Source organism: Halyomorpha halys, unplaced genomic scaffold, assembly GCF_000696795.3.
Source record: "Halyomorpha halys isolate HHAL.00 unplaced genomic scaffold, Hhal_1.1 Scaffold89.1, whole genome shotgun sequence".
NCBI lineage: Eukaryota > Metazoa > Arthropoda > Insecta > Hemiptera > Pentatomidae > Halyomorpha > Halyomorpha halys.
This window is the reverse complement of record NW_027111267.1, coordinates 519,400-540,502: the sequence shown is the minus strand read 5'-3', so window position 1 is coordinate 540,502 and position 21,103 is coordinate 519,400. Positions and strand designations below refer to the sequence as shown.

The following is a 21,103-nucleotide window of genomic DNA, read 5'->3' as shown; positions in this document are numbered from 1 at the left end:
AATAATGGAAAAAATGCTATCAGCTGTGTATTGATGTCCACGGTTCATATTTTAAATACTTTTAGTTCACTATACAAAAATTTTCAGTAAAAGTTTGGGTCTAAAACCAGTGTTTAAACTTTGTAACATACCTTGAATACTTAAATTTTATATACACATACCACTTAGTAAATACACTTTCTTGAAAGAAACTATATTAAACTTACTCGATCGTCATTCTATTTATACCTTCTGATGTGGTTCAGATAACTAGTACTGTCGACCAATACACTTAAACGTTACATTCTACATTCTTGATAATGAGATAAATAGAGGACTAACTTGTCTGACCACTAAATATTCTGCACTACTGAGGAAGGGCCACATTTAAACAATACCAATGCGGAAATCAAGGTCAAAATAATGCAAAGCTTAATCTATTTTATTAACACTTTTTTATTTAAAAAACATCAACATTAAACTTCGTTTCCATGCAGGAAAGAAAAAAAAAATTATGTCCTCAGAATCGGAAATTTTCTCCGGTATTTTATATTTTAGACATTAAGGAACGAATTTGATTCCATGTCGTGAGAGCATAACGCTTACAACCTATTATCTTATTTTGAAAAGATGTTCAAGGATTACACAATGCGGATTGGTCCCGCATCAGATTTCAACTTCTTTCCCTTATGCATGCCTAAATATATTTTCTTTGGCACTACTATAAAACAAAAATGGTTTGTTTGATTTGTTCTAAATTTGTAGGGTAGTTTAGGTCTAGCTGTAAGAATGTAATTTACTTAGTGTAAAAATTCTAATTATTAAAAATTATAAAATTTCGTTTTACAAAATTCTATCAACTACTTTCTCTTATTGAGTTAGTATTGCATTGATACCATGAAATTAATTTGTAAAAAAATTCAATAGTAAATCAAGTGACTACAGAAGGCATAGTTCTTGGCTCAGGAAAGCAAGCAGTTGATTGTACTGATGAGTAAGCAACGCCCATATTTTATTTTTTAAATAAATCGATCTAACTTAAAAAGTAATTGCCTATTTAGAGCAGTGCTGTTTTAGCATTCTTTGTATAGAAAATATAGATTCAGTTTATTAGATTTCAACCCAGTTTTCCTAACATATTTGTTTCATGTAAATATTGAAAAAGTATTCAATAATTTTATAGTTCTGTAAAAATTTTTATAAAAGTAAATGAAAAAATTTTAAAAACAATAAATAAAAAAATTTATTTTAAATTCACAGAAGGTAAATTTATACACTTCGTAAACATACAAAATCTAACTAAAATTTGTATTAATTAGTAGCATATTATCGTGTTTGAATTAGTAGGGGCGTTGGACTGCAGCAGAAGGGTCCTAGCAAGATTTTTTGTAATAGCTAAACGGATAATTTTGATTTGTTCATTGAAATTATGGGTCTTCCGCACGGGGTTATCAACCCATCCTATAGCCAACTCTTCCAAAGTGGCCAATAAAATGTTGCTATCTTCGTGAGAAAATACGGGCGTTCCTATTTTCATTTCCAACAGGGGTAGTGAGTCTAACAGGAGTGTAAACCAAAAACTAAAAAAAAAAAAAAATTCCATAAATTAAAAATTATTTCTTATTTTAGGAATAATAAAAAAAATAAAATATATATACTTACTATTTAGGAGATATCCTCGATTCCAACAACTTTATCAGAATAGAAGCAGCTTCATTAACTTTACCATGTTGATAACATCTTTGAAAATCACAATATTTACCTAAAAACAGAAAAGTAACATGATTAAGTAGGTGTTAAAGATAGTAATGTGTTATATATTCTTTATATAACTATTCTGGGGCAATTCGTTTACGAATGAATAGAATTTGTTTATCCAAAATTAAATTTTAATATTAAGACAAATGTTATTGTTTTTCCTAATCACCATATCAAGTGTAACTACCAGAAATATCAAAGTAGAAACATGATCCAACATTCATATTATTAAAAGAATAAAATACATAATTAAATACGGTCAAAACTCAAAATTAATTATTTTAATAATATAGGATCTTTACTGGATGATTTTTCATTAATATAATGAGATGTAGTGAAAATACTCTTGTTAAAATTCTTTATTACAATGAACCACTAACAATATTTCGGGACTATGGCTCCATCATCAGTTTATCTAAATTTTAAAAAATACCAATTTAATATATTATATTGTGCTCAAACAGTATTGTTACTTTAATTATATTATTTCAATTTCTTGAGACAAGGTAATTATTTATTAAATAAATCAAAACTTGTATCCTTTTTTATTTCAACAGTCCAACGTTTCGGCCATTTTAGCCATCCTCAAGGACATCTTCAATTATAAATTCTTCCTCACATTAAATTTAGAATTTCTTTTGTAGGCTATTCTGCCCAGGTCATACATTAATTATAAGTTAAAAACCTATTTTTTTATTTAAAATCATAAATATCTAATTCTTCTTATTTTAAAATTATCCACCCAACCACTACCATATATAATAAATGGTTTGTGTATATGGTAGTGGTTGGGTGGATAATTTTAAAATAAGAAGAATTAGATATTTATGATTTTAAATAAAAAAAATAGGTTTTTAACTTATAATTAATGTATGACCTGGGCAGAATAGCCTACAAAAGAAATTCTAAATTTAATGTAAGGAAGAATTTATAATTGAAGATGTCCTTGAGGATGGCTAAAATGACCGAAACGTTGGACTGTTGAAATAAAAAGTGTTGAGACAAAAAAGGATACAAGTTTTGATTTACTTAATAAAGTATTGCTACTGTTAATAAAACATTTCTCTCTCTATGACAGGAGTAGGATTTGACTCAAGAAGGCGTATTTGGTGGGTTAAGAGACTATGACTATCATTTGCTGGGGATATAAGGAATGGTTATTAATAATTGGAGTCCAACTCCTAACACCTTGCCATGGTGAATGAACTAGAACCTTGGAGTATGCATCTTAAATACTTCTATATTTATTTTTTTAATGGCATTGACTATATTTCTTGTATAGTCTAAGTAAAATATGAACCATTTAGCTAAAATGAATGTTTCATTAGTACAAAAGTCGGGAAGAAAAAAAGGTAGTTATTTCACCCCAATTTTTGATTACTTTAATGAAAACTATGTATAATTAATAGTCAAAATTAATGAGTGCCAAGTATAGGTAGGGGGAATAAAAAATGCCAGCTGTTTCAAAACCTTAAAAATACATTAATTTTTCATTCGGAGCTCTATTTATTAAAAACTACCATCAACACTAGACAGTTTAAATTGATAGTAAATTTGCTGAAATATAAGCCCTAATAGAGCTATTTACGTCCAATGGTTCTCGAGATATAGCTTTTTAAAAAGCAATATTTCTTAAAAATCTACTGTAAGATCAGTAGTTAGTTAATTTATTTTGAGAACTTAATATCTCAGGAACTATGTGATGTACAGATGTCTATTAGCACTCAAATTAAAGCTAGTTTAACGTACCATTAAGTAGTTTATGACCTTTACCTTCACAGGAATAGTAGTTTTCATGAAATTGCTAAAATAAATTGATTTATAGTTGTTCGGACAATAAGTTTGAATTTTGAAAAACTTTATTTCAGGAACCATAGGACGTACACATGACTGTCAGCACTCAAATTAAAGCTAGTTAAATTTACTATAAAATAATTTATAACCTTTATCTTTGTAGGAGTAGTAGTTTTTATGATATCTGAAATAAATTCACAAATTGTTAATTTCTAGTTGTTCGTATAAAATGTTTGAATTTTGAAAAAGTATATCTCTAGATCCATAAGATGCACATATGTCAGCCAGCACTCCAAATAAAAGAAATTTAACTTATAATAAAGTAGTTTATGGCACTTATCCTCGTAGGGATAGTAGTTTCTATGATATTTGCATATGAATATAAATTTGGCAAATGAAAATCTGTCCAAACAACTATAAATTAATTTTATCAAATATCATGAAAACTAATACTCCTACGAAGATAAATGTTATAAGAGTACTTCAAAGCCCATTAAACTAGCTTTGCTTTGAGTGCTAACAGACATCTGTACGTCAAATGGTTTTTGAGACATAGATTTTACAAAATAAATTCACTAACTACTGACCCTTCAGTACGTTCTGTACATGCTGTACGTACGTACTACAGCATTTTTATGAAATATTGCTTTTTAAAAAGCTATATCTCGAGATCTGTTGAACATAAATAGCTCTATTAGGGCTTACAGTTTAGCAAATTTACTCTTCTTGAAATTATGTTCTCTTAGATTTTCTATTGTTGTTGGTAGTTTTAAAGATATAGAGCTCAAAATGAATAATTAATTATTTTTAACGTTTTTAAAAAGCCGCCATTTTTTATTCCCCCTATGTATACTTGGCAGACTCGTCAGTTTTGACTAGTAATTATACCTAGTTATCAATTAAGTAATCAAAAATTGGGGTGAAATAACTGCCTTTTTTCTCCTCTTAGGCTCTTGTACTATAAGTATAAAACGATTGTTCCATCCTGTATCAGTTACAAAATAATAAATAAAAGTATAAGTATCATTTGTGTCATGAAACAGAATATTTCAGTATCTTCCTGTCCTTAGTAAGTACTGAATTTTGCAATGATAAACTAATCCTATATAATAAATTAAATATTTTAACTTACACAAAAATGTAAGCCTTCCACTGGCAAAAACGGATTGACCAAGACCAGTTAAAATATTATGGCAGTTCAATTCTTTATCCGAGCTTCCTGTCGAGTATTTGTATAAATATTTATCAGCTATTTGCGTCATAACATCAGCGTCCTTAGATGTGAGGGCCCACGTTAAGGCATTGCCGTAATTACCCTCTTTTATATGTTTCATAGCCAAAACTCTACAGATGCTTTTCACTAGGAATCAAAACATGTAATTAATTCAACAGTATGAGCAAAAAAAAAATGATTTTAGGAAACATTACATTTTCATAACAACTCACCGACGTCATGCAATCCATTATTTCGGGCAGCTTCGATAACTTTAAAGGCAATCTTAGTATTATCGACAGGTAACGAACACAATTGTATTGCTATCGATTCTTTACCATGAGTAGGACAATATTTAAGATACATCATTCCGATTTGCCAAAAACGTTTATGAGACATGAGCAGTTGACCGTATTCAAGCAACATAGGTTCGAAGTCTACGCTCGTTTCCCTGAAATATAAAAGTAATAACATTAAAATAAAAAAATAAAAGCATGAATCTTAGCTGCATTTATACTTACGGGGATTTATTTAGGCATCCACTGAGATGTAACAAATTAGTTAGATGAACAGCGCTCCAACCATTATCAGCTGTTAGTTGCAATTTTTTTATAACCTAGAATGCAAATAAATCATTAATCATCTTATTTACTGGTTTAAGTTTATTTGATTTAAATTTTGAAATTATGAAAAAAAGGTGCCAAATAATCACTTCTAATTCATAATTTTATTATATTGGGTTCAATGCCATTAAGTCTTCAAATCCAGAGAAGGAATCAATAGTTTACCAACATATTCTAGTAAAATGAGAGAGCTATTTGTGGTTTAAAACAAAAAAAAAAAGTTGACAGTCCTTGAAGGAGTCAATCCAACATAACATCCAACCATGCATATTGATCTAAAGAAAATTTTTTTTCCTACATTAGAAATATTAATATAGAATTTATTTTTTATTAATATACTTGTTTGAGAGTGGTTTAGTTTCTTTAAAACAATTTTGATCCTTTTTCTCAAAAAAAGAATAAAGTTGAGAAAAAGGATCAAAATTGTTTTAAAGAAATTAATATAGAATATAAATTATAAATATTGTAATATGCTCTTTTTGAGTAAATAATATATTTTGATGTATAAAGGGTTTATGATATGTTTTATTTTATGTATAATTTTAATATTGCTATTTGTTATTTTAAATTATAAAGCAAGCTAACCAGTTTTCTTTGTCTAAAAGAAATACGTTGTATTCCAAACAAAGCCAAGATGGCGGTATGTTGAATCAAGGCCACATTGAGCAGATTCAAATATCATAAAAACTATTTTAACTTGTCCCCTCATAATTGAAAATATAGAAAATTAAAGGAAAAATAGAAATCAAGAAATAGTGCTAATGAATAATATTCAGAAAATAAATCATTTGGAAAAATCCCTAACTATTGTGCAACAAGCGATGTTTACATGAAACCTCAAGGCAGGTTTTGTTTTTGAAGAGAACAAGCAGTGGTGTCTGGGGCTCCAGAGAGAGGATGAAGCTTCATGAATTTCTGTCCAGCAAGAGTTGGAAGCCATATTGGATGCTAAGACAAGAACAATAAGAAAAAAGAATACACCAAGGAATCATCAAAGGAAGATCGTGAGCTTGTTTAGTTTTTGCTATACATAAAAATAGATTCATGTATAAAGAGTTATTAAGTTGATTAATTGTAATTATTGTAAATGCCTGTTTCTGATTGCTAGTAACCCGCCCTGAGATTAAGAGTCTCTCTTTTTGTATAATAAAATTATATTATCTATTTGATATTAAAGTTCTTAACTTGAACCCAAGTATCTTTTATATTTGAGAAAAGTTATAAAACTAGCAAAGATTATATTTATTTTATTTTTAATAAATAAAAATTATTACAATATAAATTAACTTCCGATGTTAATATACTTTCATATATAAGAAGATGGTCAGGGTCTGTTCAACCGATTCATTTGGGCAGCCCTGCAAAGTGGGGCGAAACGTTGGAAAATAAATAGTTGTAAACTATTTTTGTTTCACTTTTGACCGCAAACCCTGACCATCTTATATATCAATTTTTACGGTCAATTATATATACATATATTTAATATACTTTCTTTTAATAAATGATATTAACCTTACTAAAACAAAAGAATGATGCTTAACTATTATTTCACATTACAAAGAAGATGGTCAGGGGTGCGGTAACAAGAGAGAGAACAAAATTAGTTAACAACTATTAATTTGCCGACGTTTCGCGCCACTTTGTAGAGCTTCACCAGGGCTAAAGAGACACAAAATCAACTAAAAATATTATGACTTAGAAAATAATAAAATACAAAAAGGCAAATTAATGTACAGTTAAAATTATGCAAAAATTTTGACAAAATGTCTCGAAAAGTCTAAACTTGAACAGGTAGATTTGTTCTTTACTCATTTATTATCATCATTAATTTTATTTCGATTTATCCTTTCTCGACCTTTTTATAATCTCAACTTACTTCTTTATTTTCCGTCTTTTAGTATGTAAAATTTTGTTTTCTCGTATCTACTTTTTATTTTATGTGTTATTACATCTGTTCATTTTTAACCTTAAAGTTTGAGAATTTTTTTATATTCTTATCATTGTTTATTTTATATAAATGCTATTTTATTTCTTCTTTTCACTTATTTGTACATAATTTTAACCCTACCTTAAATTACCTTTTTGTATCTTTTTAGCCCCGATGAAGCTCGTCAAAGTGGGGCAAATAAATAGTTAATTATTTTAGTCCTCTTTTGACCGCACCCGTGACCATCTTCTTCATAATTTGAAATTATACGGTCAATTAATAATATATATATATATATATATAACATTAAGAGAATTGTTGTTATTTTAACTTACCGTGGCTAGATCAGCATCAAACAAGGCAAGAATTGTATGATCTAGTAACCTAAGCTTGGACGGACCACCGTACTGATCGATGCATTGTTGAGCATAATAATTGAGATCGTGAACTTTCACCATGGGATCAGAAAACTGTAATATGGCAGTCAGCATCTGATACCAAGTATGGCAATGAGGTCTCAAGAGAGGAAACAGCGGTTCAACTCCACCTAAAATCTAGAAAAAAAAAAAATAATATTATGATCAATAATGTACTGATATTGTAAGGAACTTTGATTAACATGATATGATAAAACTGGATGGATTTTTTTTTTTTAACGAAAAATTAACTAATATACAAAATTGCGATCACTTTCACCATACCCACATTATTAATTAATTAAAAAATTAACAACATTTGAGGTATTAGGTCTAAGAATATGACATAAATAGCAAAAATATAGCAAAATATAAGAGTAATAAAGAAAGAACGATGAAAGTGTTTGTAGCTTTGTACAATAATAATACCAGGGCATTCAAAAAGTCCTGTCGTTTTTCATTTGTTCGTTGTTTATTTTGATTCTAGAGTGTTTGCTAATTAATTCCGTTCAATACAACTTTTATCCATGTAAACACAAATGTTTATACTTTATGAATAGGAGGCTAAGGAGGATTAATTTAATGCAGTCACCATCCAACTGTCTAGTTAAAATGATTCCAGTTGAAACTCAAATTCGGTCGATTTTGCTCTATGAGTTTAAACTTGGCTCAAAAGCTGCCGAAACTGCTAGAAAAATATGCTCCGTGTTTGGGGAAGATGTGCTGTCTGAGCGGAAGGCACAATTTTGGTTTTCAAAATTTCGTGGAGGCGACGAGACACTAGAAGACGAGGCACGCTCAGGTCGACCAACTGTAGTTGATAAGGAGGACGTTCGAAGAGTAGTAGAGTTGGATCCGCGTCAAAGTTGTTCAGAGATAGCCTCTCAACTTAATATCTCAGCCACCACTGCCTGGAATTACCTTAAAGAACTGGGAAAAGTGAAAAAACTGGATAAATGGATTCCTCATAAGCTTTCAGATGCCAATATGCTTGTTCGCTTGACAACTGCATCTTCGTTAACTTCCCGCTTGAAAGTCGAACCCTTTTTGAATCGAATCATCACCTGTGATGAGAAATGGGTGTTGTACAACAACTTCAGACGATCATATCAGTGGTTGTCGGCAGATGAGAAACCTAAACAATTTCCAAAACCAGATCTCCATCCAAAGAAAGTTTTGCTCATTGTTTTCTGGACAGCCAAAGGTATAGTGCATTTTGAGATTCTGAATCAAGGGCAAACCATCACTGCAGAAGTATACTGCAATATACTGGACCATTGCCAATCCAAGCTTAAGACTTTTGATCCCTGCTTAGTCAACAGAAGAAGACCTTTGCTTCTTCAAGACAACGCTCGACCACACACCGCCAAATTGACCAGGGAAAAATTGACAGAAATAGGCTGGGAAGTTTTGCCTCACCCACCATATTCCCCTGACCTGTCACCCACTGATTATCACCTATTCAGAGATCTCGACAACAATCTGAGACAAAAATGTTTTCAAGACCGTGACAACCTAATTCACGAACTGACCACTTATTTTTGCAGTAAAAATCAACAGTTTTTTAAGGAAGGAATTTGGGCTTTACCATCTCGTTGGGAGAAGGTTACCGACTGTAACGGTGGATATTTTGATGAATAAAGGTGATTATTTGAAAATATTTATTTATTTATAATTTCCCCCCAAAAAACGACAGGACTTTTTGAATGACCTGGTATTATTCTGAGACAGGTCCCAGATTAGAATAGTATACAGGAAATTAAATTGGGCTTTAGTGCCTAAGAGGAAAATACAGAAATAAAAAAAAAAAAAAATGAAATAATAAAACATCATAAAACGAAGTATGTCTAAAATGAGTTTGCCAGTAGGGGCAGGGAGCTCTCACATCCTATCTCTAGCTTCTGCTCCTCTTCTCACCATAAAAAAAAAACCTCCTACTGGGAAAGTCTAAAACTAAACATTTTTTATATAAAAAGTTGTTCTTGTTTGTTTTTATTATTATTAATTTTCTTTTTTTTTTTATTTTACAATGTCCAAGAAAGAAAGGAAGTCTAGTTGACTGAGAAGGAGACCCTTCCCCTTTTTTACCCTCAGGCAAACTTATCTTAGATGTACTATATTTTCTAATAATAATAATAATAAATAGGAAAAAGATAAGAAAATAATAAATAACAAAAAGTAAATAATGTTTAAATGAATATTATACAATAAATAGTTAAAATGTTGTAAAATAAAATAGTAATAAAGAGAGAATGGTGAAAATTATATCAGCTTTGTACAATAATAATAGGGGTATTCACTATCTTTATTTAACATGTTAAAGTGCGTTAAATGAAGAAATATTTCCTTCTTTTACCATATTAAAACGATATAGCATTTCACATGGATAAGAGTATGTTAATAGGTCTGTTAAATGGAGAGTGACGTCACGAAACAGACTAGCTGAGCTCCACATCATTTTGTCTATTGTCGTTTTGATAGCTTAGTTGGTCAAAGTTCGTGTTTTTGTTATGGACGATTTTAAACCCTGATACAGTAATGGATAAAAATAATAAGAAAGTAATGATAAAAAAACAAGGAGGGGAAACCATGAACAAGTTATGTGGAGGAAAGATGATGTGAAGAAGCTGTAGGAAAATTTATTATCTCCCAAAGATAACAAGTTGCCCAGAAAATCCCCTTGGAGTTCCACTGAATTATAGATTTAGTATGTTAAAACTTTTTACATTTAACACATCACGAATACTCCTATTTTTTTATATAAGTGTAGTGTTTAAATGAATATTATAGACATCTAATAATGTTTTATTTTACATATAAAAATAAAATAAAAAAAAAGAAACAAAATAAAACCATTATATCAACTATATCATAAACCAAAAAATAAAAGTAATTAACAAGAAAGAGCAATTAATGTTAACATAAATATTTACAAGTTTTAAATATTAAAAACATCAAATATAATAAACAAATTAGAATAAAAAGGCGATAAACTAAAAGTATCAAGAAATATTTTATTTACATATTCTAAATGAAGATTTCAAACATCCATCAAACATATAAAATAAAATTTTATACTAAATTTGAAAATAAAAATAATTGTATCAGTCTATCAACAAATTTTAATTGAAAAACAGAACATTTCCCAGAAATGGGCGTACAGGAATTCATGAATCACTATAAGCAGTAATTCATGAATCACAATGAACAGAAATTCATTAATCACTATGAACAGTGATTCATAGTTAAAAACTACACCATTAAAACTCTTCAAAAATGACAGCTAATTTTGAATAAATTAAGAGTTAATGAAAATAGTAGGAAAAAAATCCTTCTTTAGTTCTAAAAACACTTCTAAGTATATAAATAATACAGGTATTCAATATGTGTTAAACGTAAAAAGATTTGACAAGCTAAATTTTATAAGTATAGGATTGTGAGTGCCCTATTTTAAAGTCTATGTTATATGTTAATAGTATAGGAGTTCCTAGCAGATTTTCTGAGCAAATTTTTTTTGTAATCTTTACGAGATAATAAAATCTCAAACAGCTTCGTCAAATCATCTTTCTTCCACCTTACTTATTCCTTGTTTTCTCCCATGTTTTTTTTCCATTACTTTATTAGTTTTTTAAACAAAATTAATACAAGGCAATCCACAAGGTGATGTTGGCCTAGTTATGACTGATAGACCTGCCCCTAACCATCTGAGCTACAGACTGCTCTATTAGAGTTTAAAAATGTCATGAACATGAAAAAACAAAAACAACATGAACCAGCAACTATAAAAGTAGCTAACCTATCAAAACGACAACAGACAAAATGGTTTAGAGCTCAGCTGGTCTGTTGCATGACGTCATTCTCCATTTAGCAGACCTAGTAACAGACTCTTAACCATGTTAAATGTTATATCGTTTTAACACAACAGAAGAAGATAAAATTTTTCTATTAAACACAACTTTAAAATGTTAAACTAAAGATGATGAGTACCCTAAATACATCTCTTTCATTTGCAAGTGCATTGTAAATAAATTTTAATGCAATAAAATCTGGTGTTAAAAAAAAAAAAAGTGAATTTAAATCATGTTCATTTGTTTATTATAAATTATTAGAATCTGTCAACAAATAAGAAACCTAAATATTAAAAAGGAAAACCTAACACATCATCAATAGAAACCAAAATTTCTTGGATACCAATTATAATAGAATCATACACGAGGGATATCTTATTAAACCAAACAAACTAAGTACTTACATTCATGACATTGAGCAGATGTGGAAATGCACTAAATGTTCCAGCGCTGATTTTTGATCTAATCATCGATTTCCAAGCTCTCCACCTAGCATTGAATTCGACAGGAGACAAGCCACAATAAATCTGAAACATTAAGAATGAAAATTGTAATAATTCATTTTGATAATGAAAGAAGTGCAATTTAGAATACTTTTTTATTTCAAAAGTCGAATAGATAAAGCTAGCAGCTGATTAGATCAACATAATTAAAACAATGTACAATAGATGTTTGTTAATGTATGCCCAAGAACAAGTTCACAGTTTTCTACAGCTGCATTCATATAATATGTATTTTAAGTTTTAATGATGGATTATATATAAACTGCACGTTTATAACTTGAAACATTCAAAATATCTATAGATGATGGGTAAATAAAGAAACAAACAGATATCTAAACGGTTGTGTGTTTTAGAGAGATAAATATAGCAGGCGTTCAACTTTTATTAGCTATAATCTTCAAATGAAAAAATTCTTATTAAAAAATAATCAAAGTGACAAGAAATATAAATATCGGCAAAGAAGATGGTAGACGATAAAAATGGATCCTGATAGCAAATGAATTCAACTTTTGTTCTAGTATTTTTTATCAGATATTTATTTTTATTTATTTATTTTTTTTTCCGGCCAAGACTCCCATTGGAGTCCTATACTGCCTAACCATGGTTGGGGGTCAAAGTTCTTCATTTTGTGGGACCGCCACGCAATGAAAAAAGTCAACGTCCCAGGCCGGATTCGAACCGGCACCGCCAATAGGCATCATATTGGTAAGACTGTGTCTTAACCACTGAGCTATGGGCGGCCCTATCAGATATTTATTAATTTAATTACCCAGAAATAAAATGTATATATAATTATTATATTTCTGTTATCTTAAAAAAAAAAACCTGGTGCTGCGCCCGCATCATACAACTTTCCCTTACCGCACGAAGACAATATTCCAAAAAATTAACTTTTATTGGAAGATAGAATTGATTGACTGTGTGTAATATATAAAAATAACTCAAATAATAAATTAATTATTTATTTTGCTCCATTTATCAGGGCTTCATCAAGAATAAAAAAGATACAAACAACTAAAATAATGTTAGGGAATATACTAAATGATATAAAATAGAATATTTAATAGTTTAATGATAATAATAATATTTTATTTTTTCTTGACCTTTATTTTATTCTCATTTCTCTTATTTTCCGTCTTTTAATGTGTACTGTGTTTTTTTTTTATATACTTCTTTCATAGTCTAATACTTTTTTTATATTTCTTGTTTATTTATACTTTTCACTGTACATCTTATTTTTATTTTCTTTAATTTACTTTGTTCATTTTTATATAAACTTACACATGGGCCACCCATAGCTCAGTGGTTAAGACCAGTCTTACCAATTTGATATCTATTGGCGGTGCCGGTTCGAATCCGGCCTGGGACGTCGACTTTTTTCATTGAGTGGCGGTCCCACAAAATGAAGAACTTTGACCCCCAACCATGGTTAGGCAGTATAGGACTCCAATGGGAGTCTTGGCCAAAAAAAAACACATATTTTAAATCATTTCTAGCCATACCTTATTTTACTCTTATTTCATGTTATCTATTGTCTTACTTTGTCGCATTAGGGTATCATGATGTGTTAAATATAAAATGTTTTACCATGTTAAATGTCATAAGTATAGGACTGTGAGCAGCCCTATTTAAAGTCATGTTAAATGCATAAGAGCTCCTAGCGGATTTTCTGAGCAACTTGTTTTATAACCTTTCCTTCCATAACTTCTTGTTACTGTTTGTTTCTAAGTTTTGATTAAAGTTATACAACATGCCTAAATTGAAGGAAAAGTGGAAATTGTGAAAGTTTAGCCACTGTTTCTTGTTCATTTTCTAACATGTGAGGAATAAAAACAAAATGAGCTAATTGACAACTTTCGTTACATCATTATTATTGTCATACATTGCTTTATTTATTTTTAAAACATCCAAAACAGTACTAACACAAACTGTGAGCAAGTAATACTACATTGCTTGTTCCAACAACAAAAAAAATGGTGACGAGTTCAGCTGGTCTGTTGTGTGACGTCATTCTCCATTTAACAGACCTAGTAACAGACTCTGAACCATGTTATATGTTATATCGTTTTAACACGATAAAAGAAGGAAATATTTCTCCATTTAAAAAGCTTCAACATGTTAAACTAAAGATCATGAATGTCCCTATTATTTTAGGTGTTTGTATCTTTTTTAGTCCTCCAAAGTGGAGCTAAATGTTGGCTCACAATAAATAGTTCATTTACTATAGTAAGTACTATAACTCATACTTACTAACTATCAGTTATTTGGACTGCATCCAGACTGCCTTCCTTTAATTTAAATATTTTTAAATATATGAAGATGGTCAGGATTGCGATCAAAAAAAGAACAAATAGTTTATAACTATTTTGAGTTCTTAACAAAACTAGTTTAGTTTAGAAACTATTTGTTCTTTTTTTGACCGCAACCCTGACCATCTCCTTATATTTAAATTTTTATGGTCAACTATATATATAATATATTTTTATTTTCCTGTTGCTATAAAAATACATACATATTTTAGGGTTTCTCAAGCTGCGAATAACGACTATCAACTTTGTTTCTGCCAAGAATAAAACAATATAACAAATCCATATATGAATGATTAGAATCAAGAAAGATTAGGCAAGTTCTACTGTCTCCAAATTTTCAGTCTCTAAACTGCTATATCTGTGTCTCCTTTAGTTAAAAATATAATTCTTTTATAGTTCATATTTATACATTTCTTATTACTGTGAAAAATGAGAACTGATTATTTATTTCAAATAAACAAAATTAAAAATAATTTAGAGGAAGTATTTTTGAAAATTCAGCATATTAAACAAGTTGGAATATTCCAAAGAGGATAAGATCTAGTTGCTAATTAAGTTCATTTAGTATTAATTTGATATATTGAGTTTAATCAGCACTATTAGAGCTATTTTTGAAAAAAAAAATTTAAAATCGATATTATTAAGTGGCACTTCTGGTAGAGTCGATTTTTTGATGTTTATAAAATTCTTTTATTATTTAAAACACGAAGAGTACAAATGCCTATATGTCAAAAGATCTACATTAGTACCTATAAAAGTTGTGCTTATAACAGTGAGGATACATCACTAGTACTTGCCTCAAGCTCTCTTCGATTAATGTTCAAAAACACAGACAGTTAGGAGATACGACATCAAATTTAACCAAGCCTGTACCAGCCAATCTAATGAGCATGTGGAAACTTGCCATAGTTTGGCAAATGTGTAAACTTATCCTAAATTAGAAAATAAGTTTACAATATTATGGCTTAGCAATAATAGCTTTTAACTTACTGTATAGATTGGTATTCCTCGCAGGATAGCGTCAGCTTCCATAAAAGGTTTAGAATCAGCTTCAGAATGAAGTCGAAGAAGGGCCCTGGTCGCCTCGAACCTGGATTCTACAAGAAGGCTCATTATCTGTACCCAGTACTTTTCTCCATTCCTAATCTCGGCACCTTTTCCTAAATGCAGTTCTTTAGAAATACTCTCATCATACTCGGTAGAGTTCAATCGAGACCATTCAATAAGTTTTGGAAGTACTATATCAGCTGCAAAAATATAATTTTACTCCATAAAGATTTGTTAAAATACAAATTTGAATTATTGGATCATTTCATATGAAATTTATAGATTGTAATGAGCCGTTATTAATCCTCTCTCTTTTGATAACTTTTACTATGATTCCAATTGATAGCACATTATTTAGTATGCCATCAAATATGATCATAAAAACATGCGATTTGAACTTAAGAGTTTAAACTTGATCACTTGGCAGCCCAAGCTGCCAGAAATATTACCACAGAGGTTTGAAAATTGTTTAGCTTATGACACAGATTTGGATATCTAACCCAGAGGATGACCACCAGCAAGTGAAGCCGATCAACTCAGGCTTATTATGGAAGAAAACCCTTAGCAAACAGTTAAAGGACTTGTAGCACAACTAAATACAAGTGTAGCAACAGTTTTTTGACAATTAAAGACAATTGGTAAAGTAAAAAAAGAAAATCTATGAAGTACCTTATGAGCTTAATGAGCGGCTGCAGCTGAAGAGTTATACATGTGTTTCACTGCTTACTAGGCGCAAAAAAAAGTTTTTTCACAAAAGGATAATCATGTGTGATGAAAACTGAATTGTATATGACAACAGGCGCGGACAGGTCAGTGGTTAAATATCAACAAAAGACCGAGACATATGCCAAAACCAGATTTGCATCCAATAAAAAATTATTGATTTTTATATGGTGGTCCATTGCAGGAATAATTCCTTTCTCCTTTTTACCCAGAGTTTCTCATGTTTCATGACAGACAGTGAAGGAATTAAACGAGCAGTGTTACGAAGTCCTTCCACCTAATTAGCCGGACTTATATCCAACAGATTTCCATCTGGTCAAAAATTTAAACAATTTTCTTAAAAATAAAACTTTTAAAAATGATTCTCAGGTCAAAATCACATTTTTTTACTTGATTTGTACACAAAATCCTGAATTTTTCAGTTTTGCAATTGAAAATTTGATAACACATTGGGGAAAATTGATCGAAAATGAGGGTAAATATTTTGAATAAAAATATTTAAATTTCATAAAGTTGTTTTACTAAATAATCTTATCGGTGAAAACTGACATTTCATGTAAAACGACCCAATATTAATAGAATTTGATGAATTCTTTATATTAATATAGAAGAGTAAAAAGTAATCAAATTTATAATTTCTTCAATAACTATTAATTAATAAACATGTACGACATATCACTGCTTAAGCTGCTTGATATTATTTCCAAAAAAAAAATAAATAAATAAAATAATAAACATTAATGCTCTATTCTAGAGAAATCTTGAAGTCGAAGAAAGAATTATATAGGTATCCTACAAAAAGATGGTTGCGATTGGAAGTCCCTAGAACAGAGACAACAGGGGCGCCCAACTTTTTCATAACGCCTGCCACAACACGAGTACTCCATTTCGAGGCATTTTATGCTTTTATGATTCACTTCTATTCTAGAATATGATATTTCTTTATTTCAATAATTTGAAAATCATCTTGTTGATTTTTTCAGTTACACATTATCACAGCTTAAGAAATAATATGTTGTTTACTTATGTATCAGAAGTGGAACAATGAGTTTTAAAGAAAAATAATATTTCTTCCAAAATCATGAACCAAGTTGGAGTAAAATATTCTTTTTTTGCATTGTTAAAAACAGCCTACAATTATAAGAGAAGAGAGAAAATAATACTCCACATAATATAGCCGATTTGTTATAAAATAGGATTAAACTCATGTTCTAGATAACATGTACCAAACTAATTTATATTTAAAATTTTTTTTTAGATAGTATAATCCATTTCCATACAAATAAAAAAATAGACAAATTGATTATAACTGGGTCCAACAGACCCATTTGTCTCGTTACGAGTTAAATTAAAAACCAAAAACACTCTGAATCAGTAATTTTTTAAAGTTGGTTTTAACAAAAATTTAAGACAATTAAACATAATTACAATGGACAGCTTCAAGATGCAGAAGCTCACACAAATGCCAAACGAGTTCAATACTTTCTAGAATTTTGATCCAATTCTCATAATCTTCATTTTTTGAATACATAGCTTGGTGCATATTTTCTATACACTGTCTTATCGATGACCTAAAACAAAATTTGTATGTTTTAATGAAAAATTAGGGAAATGTTCTTTAAGGATAAATATCTAGTTTAAACAATTGTTTAATACAATAGTACTATAGGAAGCGTAATTTATTATGAATAGTCTAAAATAAAGTATCCCTAGGCGGTTTTTTAATCCCTTTAGTGAGTGAAATACCTTACATTAAAATTGTAAGGTAAAGTATTTCACTTAGTTAAACATTAAGTAGCTTACGTTAAAATACCATCAGGTACAAAAAAGCATTTGTACATTACTAAAAATTTTGGTTATATTTTTATATTAGATTACATGCTTCTAATTCTGCTAGCTTAAGAAATAAAGATACCTCAAAGGGGTCTATTTCAGCAAAGGTTAGACAGAAAACAATTGTGTTTATTTAATTTCTAATAACAAGAATCCTAAAACATATAAAGGCATAATAAAGAAATATCAAGACCGTTTGTAGTTGAGGGAGTTTAGGCGTCACCTTGGCACCCTCAAACTGTAGCGTTGCTGGTTTGATTCTGGCCTATGAAGGGGTTTGACTTTTATTTTGTGACCGCCCCATTGAATGTTAACTTGACCCTCCTACTCAAATTAACATATGTTGATTACCAGTAGCAAATCCCCCCCCTCACATATATAACGAATGACGAAGTAGGGGATAAAAATAAAATTAAAAATATGTATTGTAATGAGTAAAAGGATAAATTCTAATTGAATGATGAAATGGATGGAAAATTGTGATAACTGAGAACTACAGAAATTATGGCATGTGGGTGAGAGAGGAACGGATTTATGGAAATGGAAGGAAATTAACTGGTTTATTTAAGGAACACAAGAAACAGCAGTCTAGAACTTGTATCAATTACCGAGTTCAATTTTTGTCTAGTTAGGGATCAGGAATCAGTTCTGAATTTTTATTTGATGTATTTTTTTCTGCTATTTGTTAATTTTACCCACTGCCCAACACAACCTTAAACCAAAATAGAAGAAAAGGTAAAACCATAAATTACTAATCATCTTATAAATAGAATAAAAGATAATTAATGCTATACGACTTCTCCTCATAAATAATTAAAATCAAAATAGAAATTTTAATAAAATATAATAAATTTTTTACAATATAATACTATCAACAACAAACCTATGTTCTCTGCTTTGCTCTAAAACACGATGTTTGGAATTTTCATCAGTAGGGACACTTCTAGAAGACACGAAGATAGCATGTGACTCATTTATCAATTTTCTCAATTCAGGATCATCCATTATACTATTTGCCTTCAACAAATATACACTTCCCTCACATGGTGCAAATTCACTGATTTTACCTATAAAATAATTTTGTTAATTAAACAGGAGTTGATTATGATCAAAATATGATATTTACATTAATTATTTTTTAAAAAAATTAAAAATATTACAATAAAAGACTGTAGGAATAGGATTAATTTTTATACAAGGAGCTAATCCACAAGTGTTACTTAAACAAGCTGTGTTAGCATGTGCTCACTTATACACAATGAGTATGATCGATACAATATTGATTACTTCATTAATGACTATTTATACTATATCATAAAAATGAGTATTTATAACATCATAAAGTGATTTGTTTTTATGCGAATTTAGGTCTCAACATTAACTAAAAAGGTTCTGTTTGGTGAATTATCTTTCTTCTTTTTGTTTTTGTTTATATACTACCTAGTCATTTCTGACATATTGGAGGGAGGTGAGGAGATTATCTACAGGTTATCAATCTATGTGGTTGTTTGTTGCCAATGGATTTAAAGTGTCAAATTTTACTGCCTCGTGACTATAGCGGCACCGGGTCGAATCCAGCCTGAAGGATAGCTACAATTGTAGTAGGATAACTACAATAGAAGTAGTTATTAATCACTATCTACTTGATTCATTATGTATATTTCTAAATTTGTTTATTATTTTCCTTTATTTTTATGTTTCTCTGAGTGATGGTTGTTATCTCTTTTTTCTTTTTTAGCACTGATGAAGGCCTGAAAGTCAGGTCGAAATGACAGCACAAATAAATAATTTTTTTTTTATTTGCTGACTGCACCCCTGCCCATCTTCTCCTCATTTTAATCAACGGTAAACAAATAACACCTTAATATCTATTTAGTTCAAAGTTTTAGCATCTAAATTGTTATTTTTGATAGATTGTATCATTACTGATTTACTGTATGAAATGAGGTCATATGTAAACAATCAGTACAATAATGAGTACTCACAAATTTTAACTCGGTTGTAGCCGTCATCCACAAGAAGTGAAAAATGAAGAGATTAGACTGCTTTACCTGGGACCCTCATGAACTCTATATCTTCACCTCAAATTTGAATGCGTCCTCAATAGGCTCTTCTACCAATTTTATGTTTGTTGTATATAATAATTTTTTAACTCTTTGATTAATTTTATGATAGTTTAAATGATATAATATTGACATAACCCATTAATTTATGTTTTAATAGACATCAAATTAAATGAGAGTTAATATTCAACATTTATCTATCTTATTATTATTTATATTTTGAATTTTGCCAGCCCTATGGAAGGTGGGTAGTGTTGGTTAGGTCAATTTCGAACCTCCACCAAGGCCATAAATATTTTAGACACATATTTTCTGTACAGAAAAAGTGATAAACTTAAATCCAGTACAACCAATTACTATGAGTAACGAATATTAAAATTAATATTTGTTGATTCATTTAATTCATAGAATTTTTCTTTCATATATAAAGTACTGATACTATCTCATTTTTAAACTTCTTACCTATATTTTCTAGAAGTGGTTTACGAAATGGGAAAACGCTTATGTCCTTATTATTCACCACACTAAAAGATATTCCAGACATTTTACAAAGCTGGTCTGGAACACTCTAAAAAAAAATTAATAATAAACTTAGTATTTAAAATTGAATCTTCCTTAGATAGTATTTTTGTCTTAAAAACTTACAATAGTTTGTACTGTTTGTTCATACATTTTTCCGTCGGTTTAAAATATAATTTACAATTTAGGCGACTAATAGAATTCTTGAAAATTTACTTCACTAAGTTTGGCACTTAGTTGTGATAAACGGTGAAGTTTACCGCCGTGTTAAGCGTGCGTGGTCGTTCATTAACCAGTCGTTCGTTAACCAGTCTCCAACGAAATAATATCCAAGAGCTCATTTTTTAAAGATTTAAGAAGTTTTCACCTCATTCTAGTACTTTTTAATTCAGGACAACTTGTAGTTCTTTTTTATATTGAAAGAAGACAGTTGACTGCATGAAGTAGACTGTAGGAGCATAGTCCGGGTGGCGGTCAAATAGAGGTATCAAAATAGTTAAAGAATACTATTTGTTGTAACAACACGAGGAGGCCCCTCACCTCCGGAC

The 21,103-nt window shown here is 29.8% G+C and overlaps 1 protein-coding gene across 2 annotated transcripts; it reads right to left on the bottom strand.

The window, feature by feature from the left end:
• Window positions 1–415: 415 nt before the first annotated feature.
• Nup75 (nuclear pore complex protein Nup75) lies at window positions 416–20,838 on the bottom strand. 2 transcript variants are annotated; one of them, XM_014414912.2, is made up of 12 exons: window positions 20,682–20,838; window positions 20,499–20,604; window positions 18,857–19,040; window positions 17,569–17,711; window positions 15,361–15,617; window positions 11,963–12,085; window positions 7,630–7,848; window positions 5,266–5,360; window positions 4,978–5,195; window positions 4,664–4,891; window positions 1,642–1,741; window positions 416–1,559 (listed from the first exon to the last, which is right to left on the bottom strand). In XM_014414912.2, exons 1-12 carry the CDS (start codon window positions 20,706–20,708, stop codon window positions 1,295–1,297), a joined length of 1,965 nt encoding a protein of 654 aa, XP_014270398.1. In that variant the 5' UTR covers window positions 20,709–20,838; the 3' UTR covers window positions 416–1,294. The 2 variants fall into 2 exon arrangements, with proteins under 2 accessions (XP_014270398.1, XP_014270399.1); XM_014414913.3 differs by lacking the exons at window positions 20,499–20,604; window positions 20,682–20,838 and adding an exon at window positions 19,959–20,249.
• Between the last annotated feature and the right edge of the window lie 265 nt (window positions 20,839–21,103).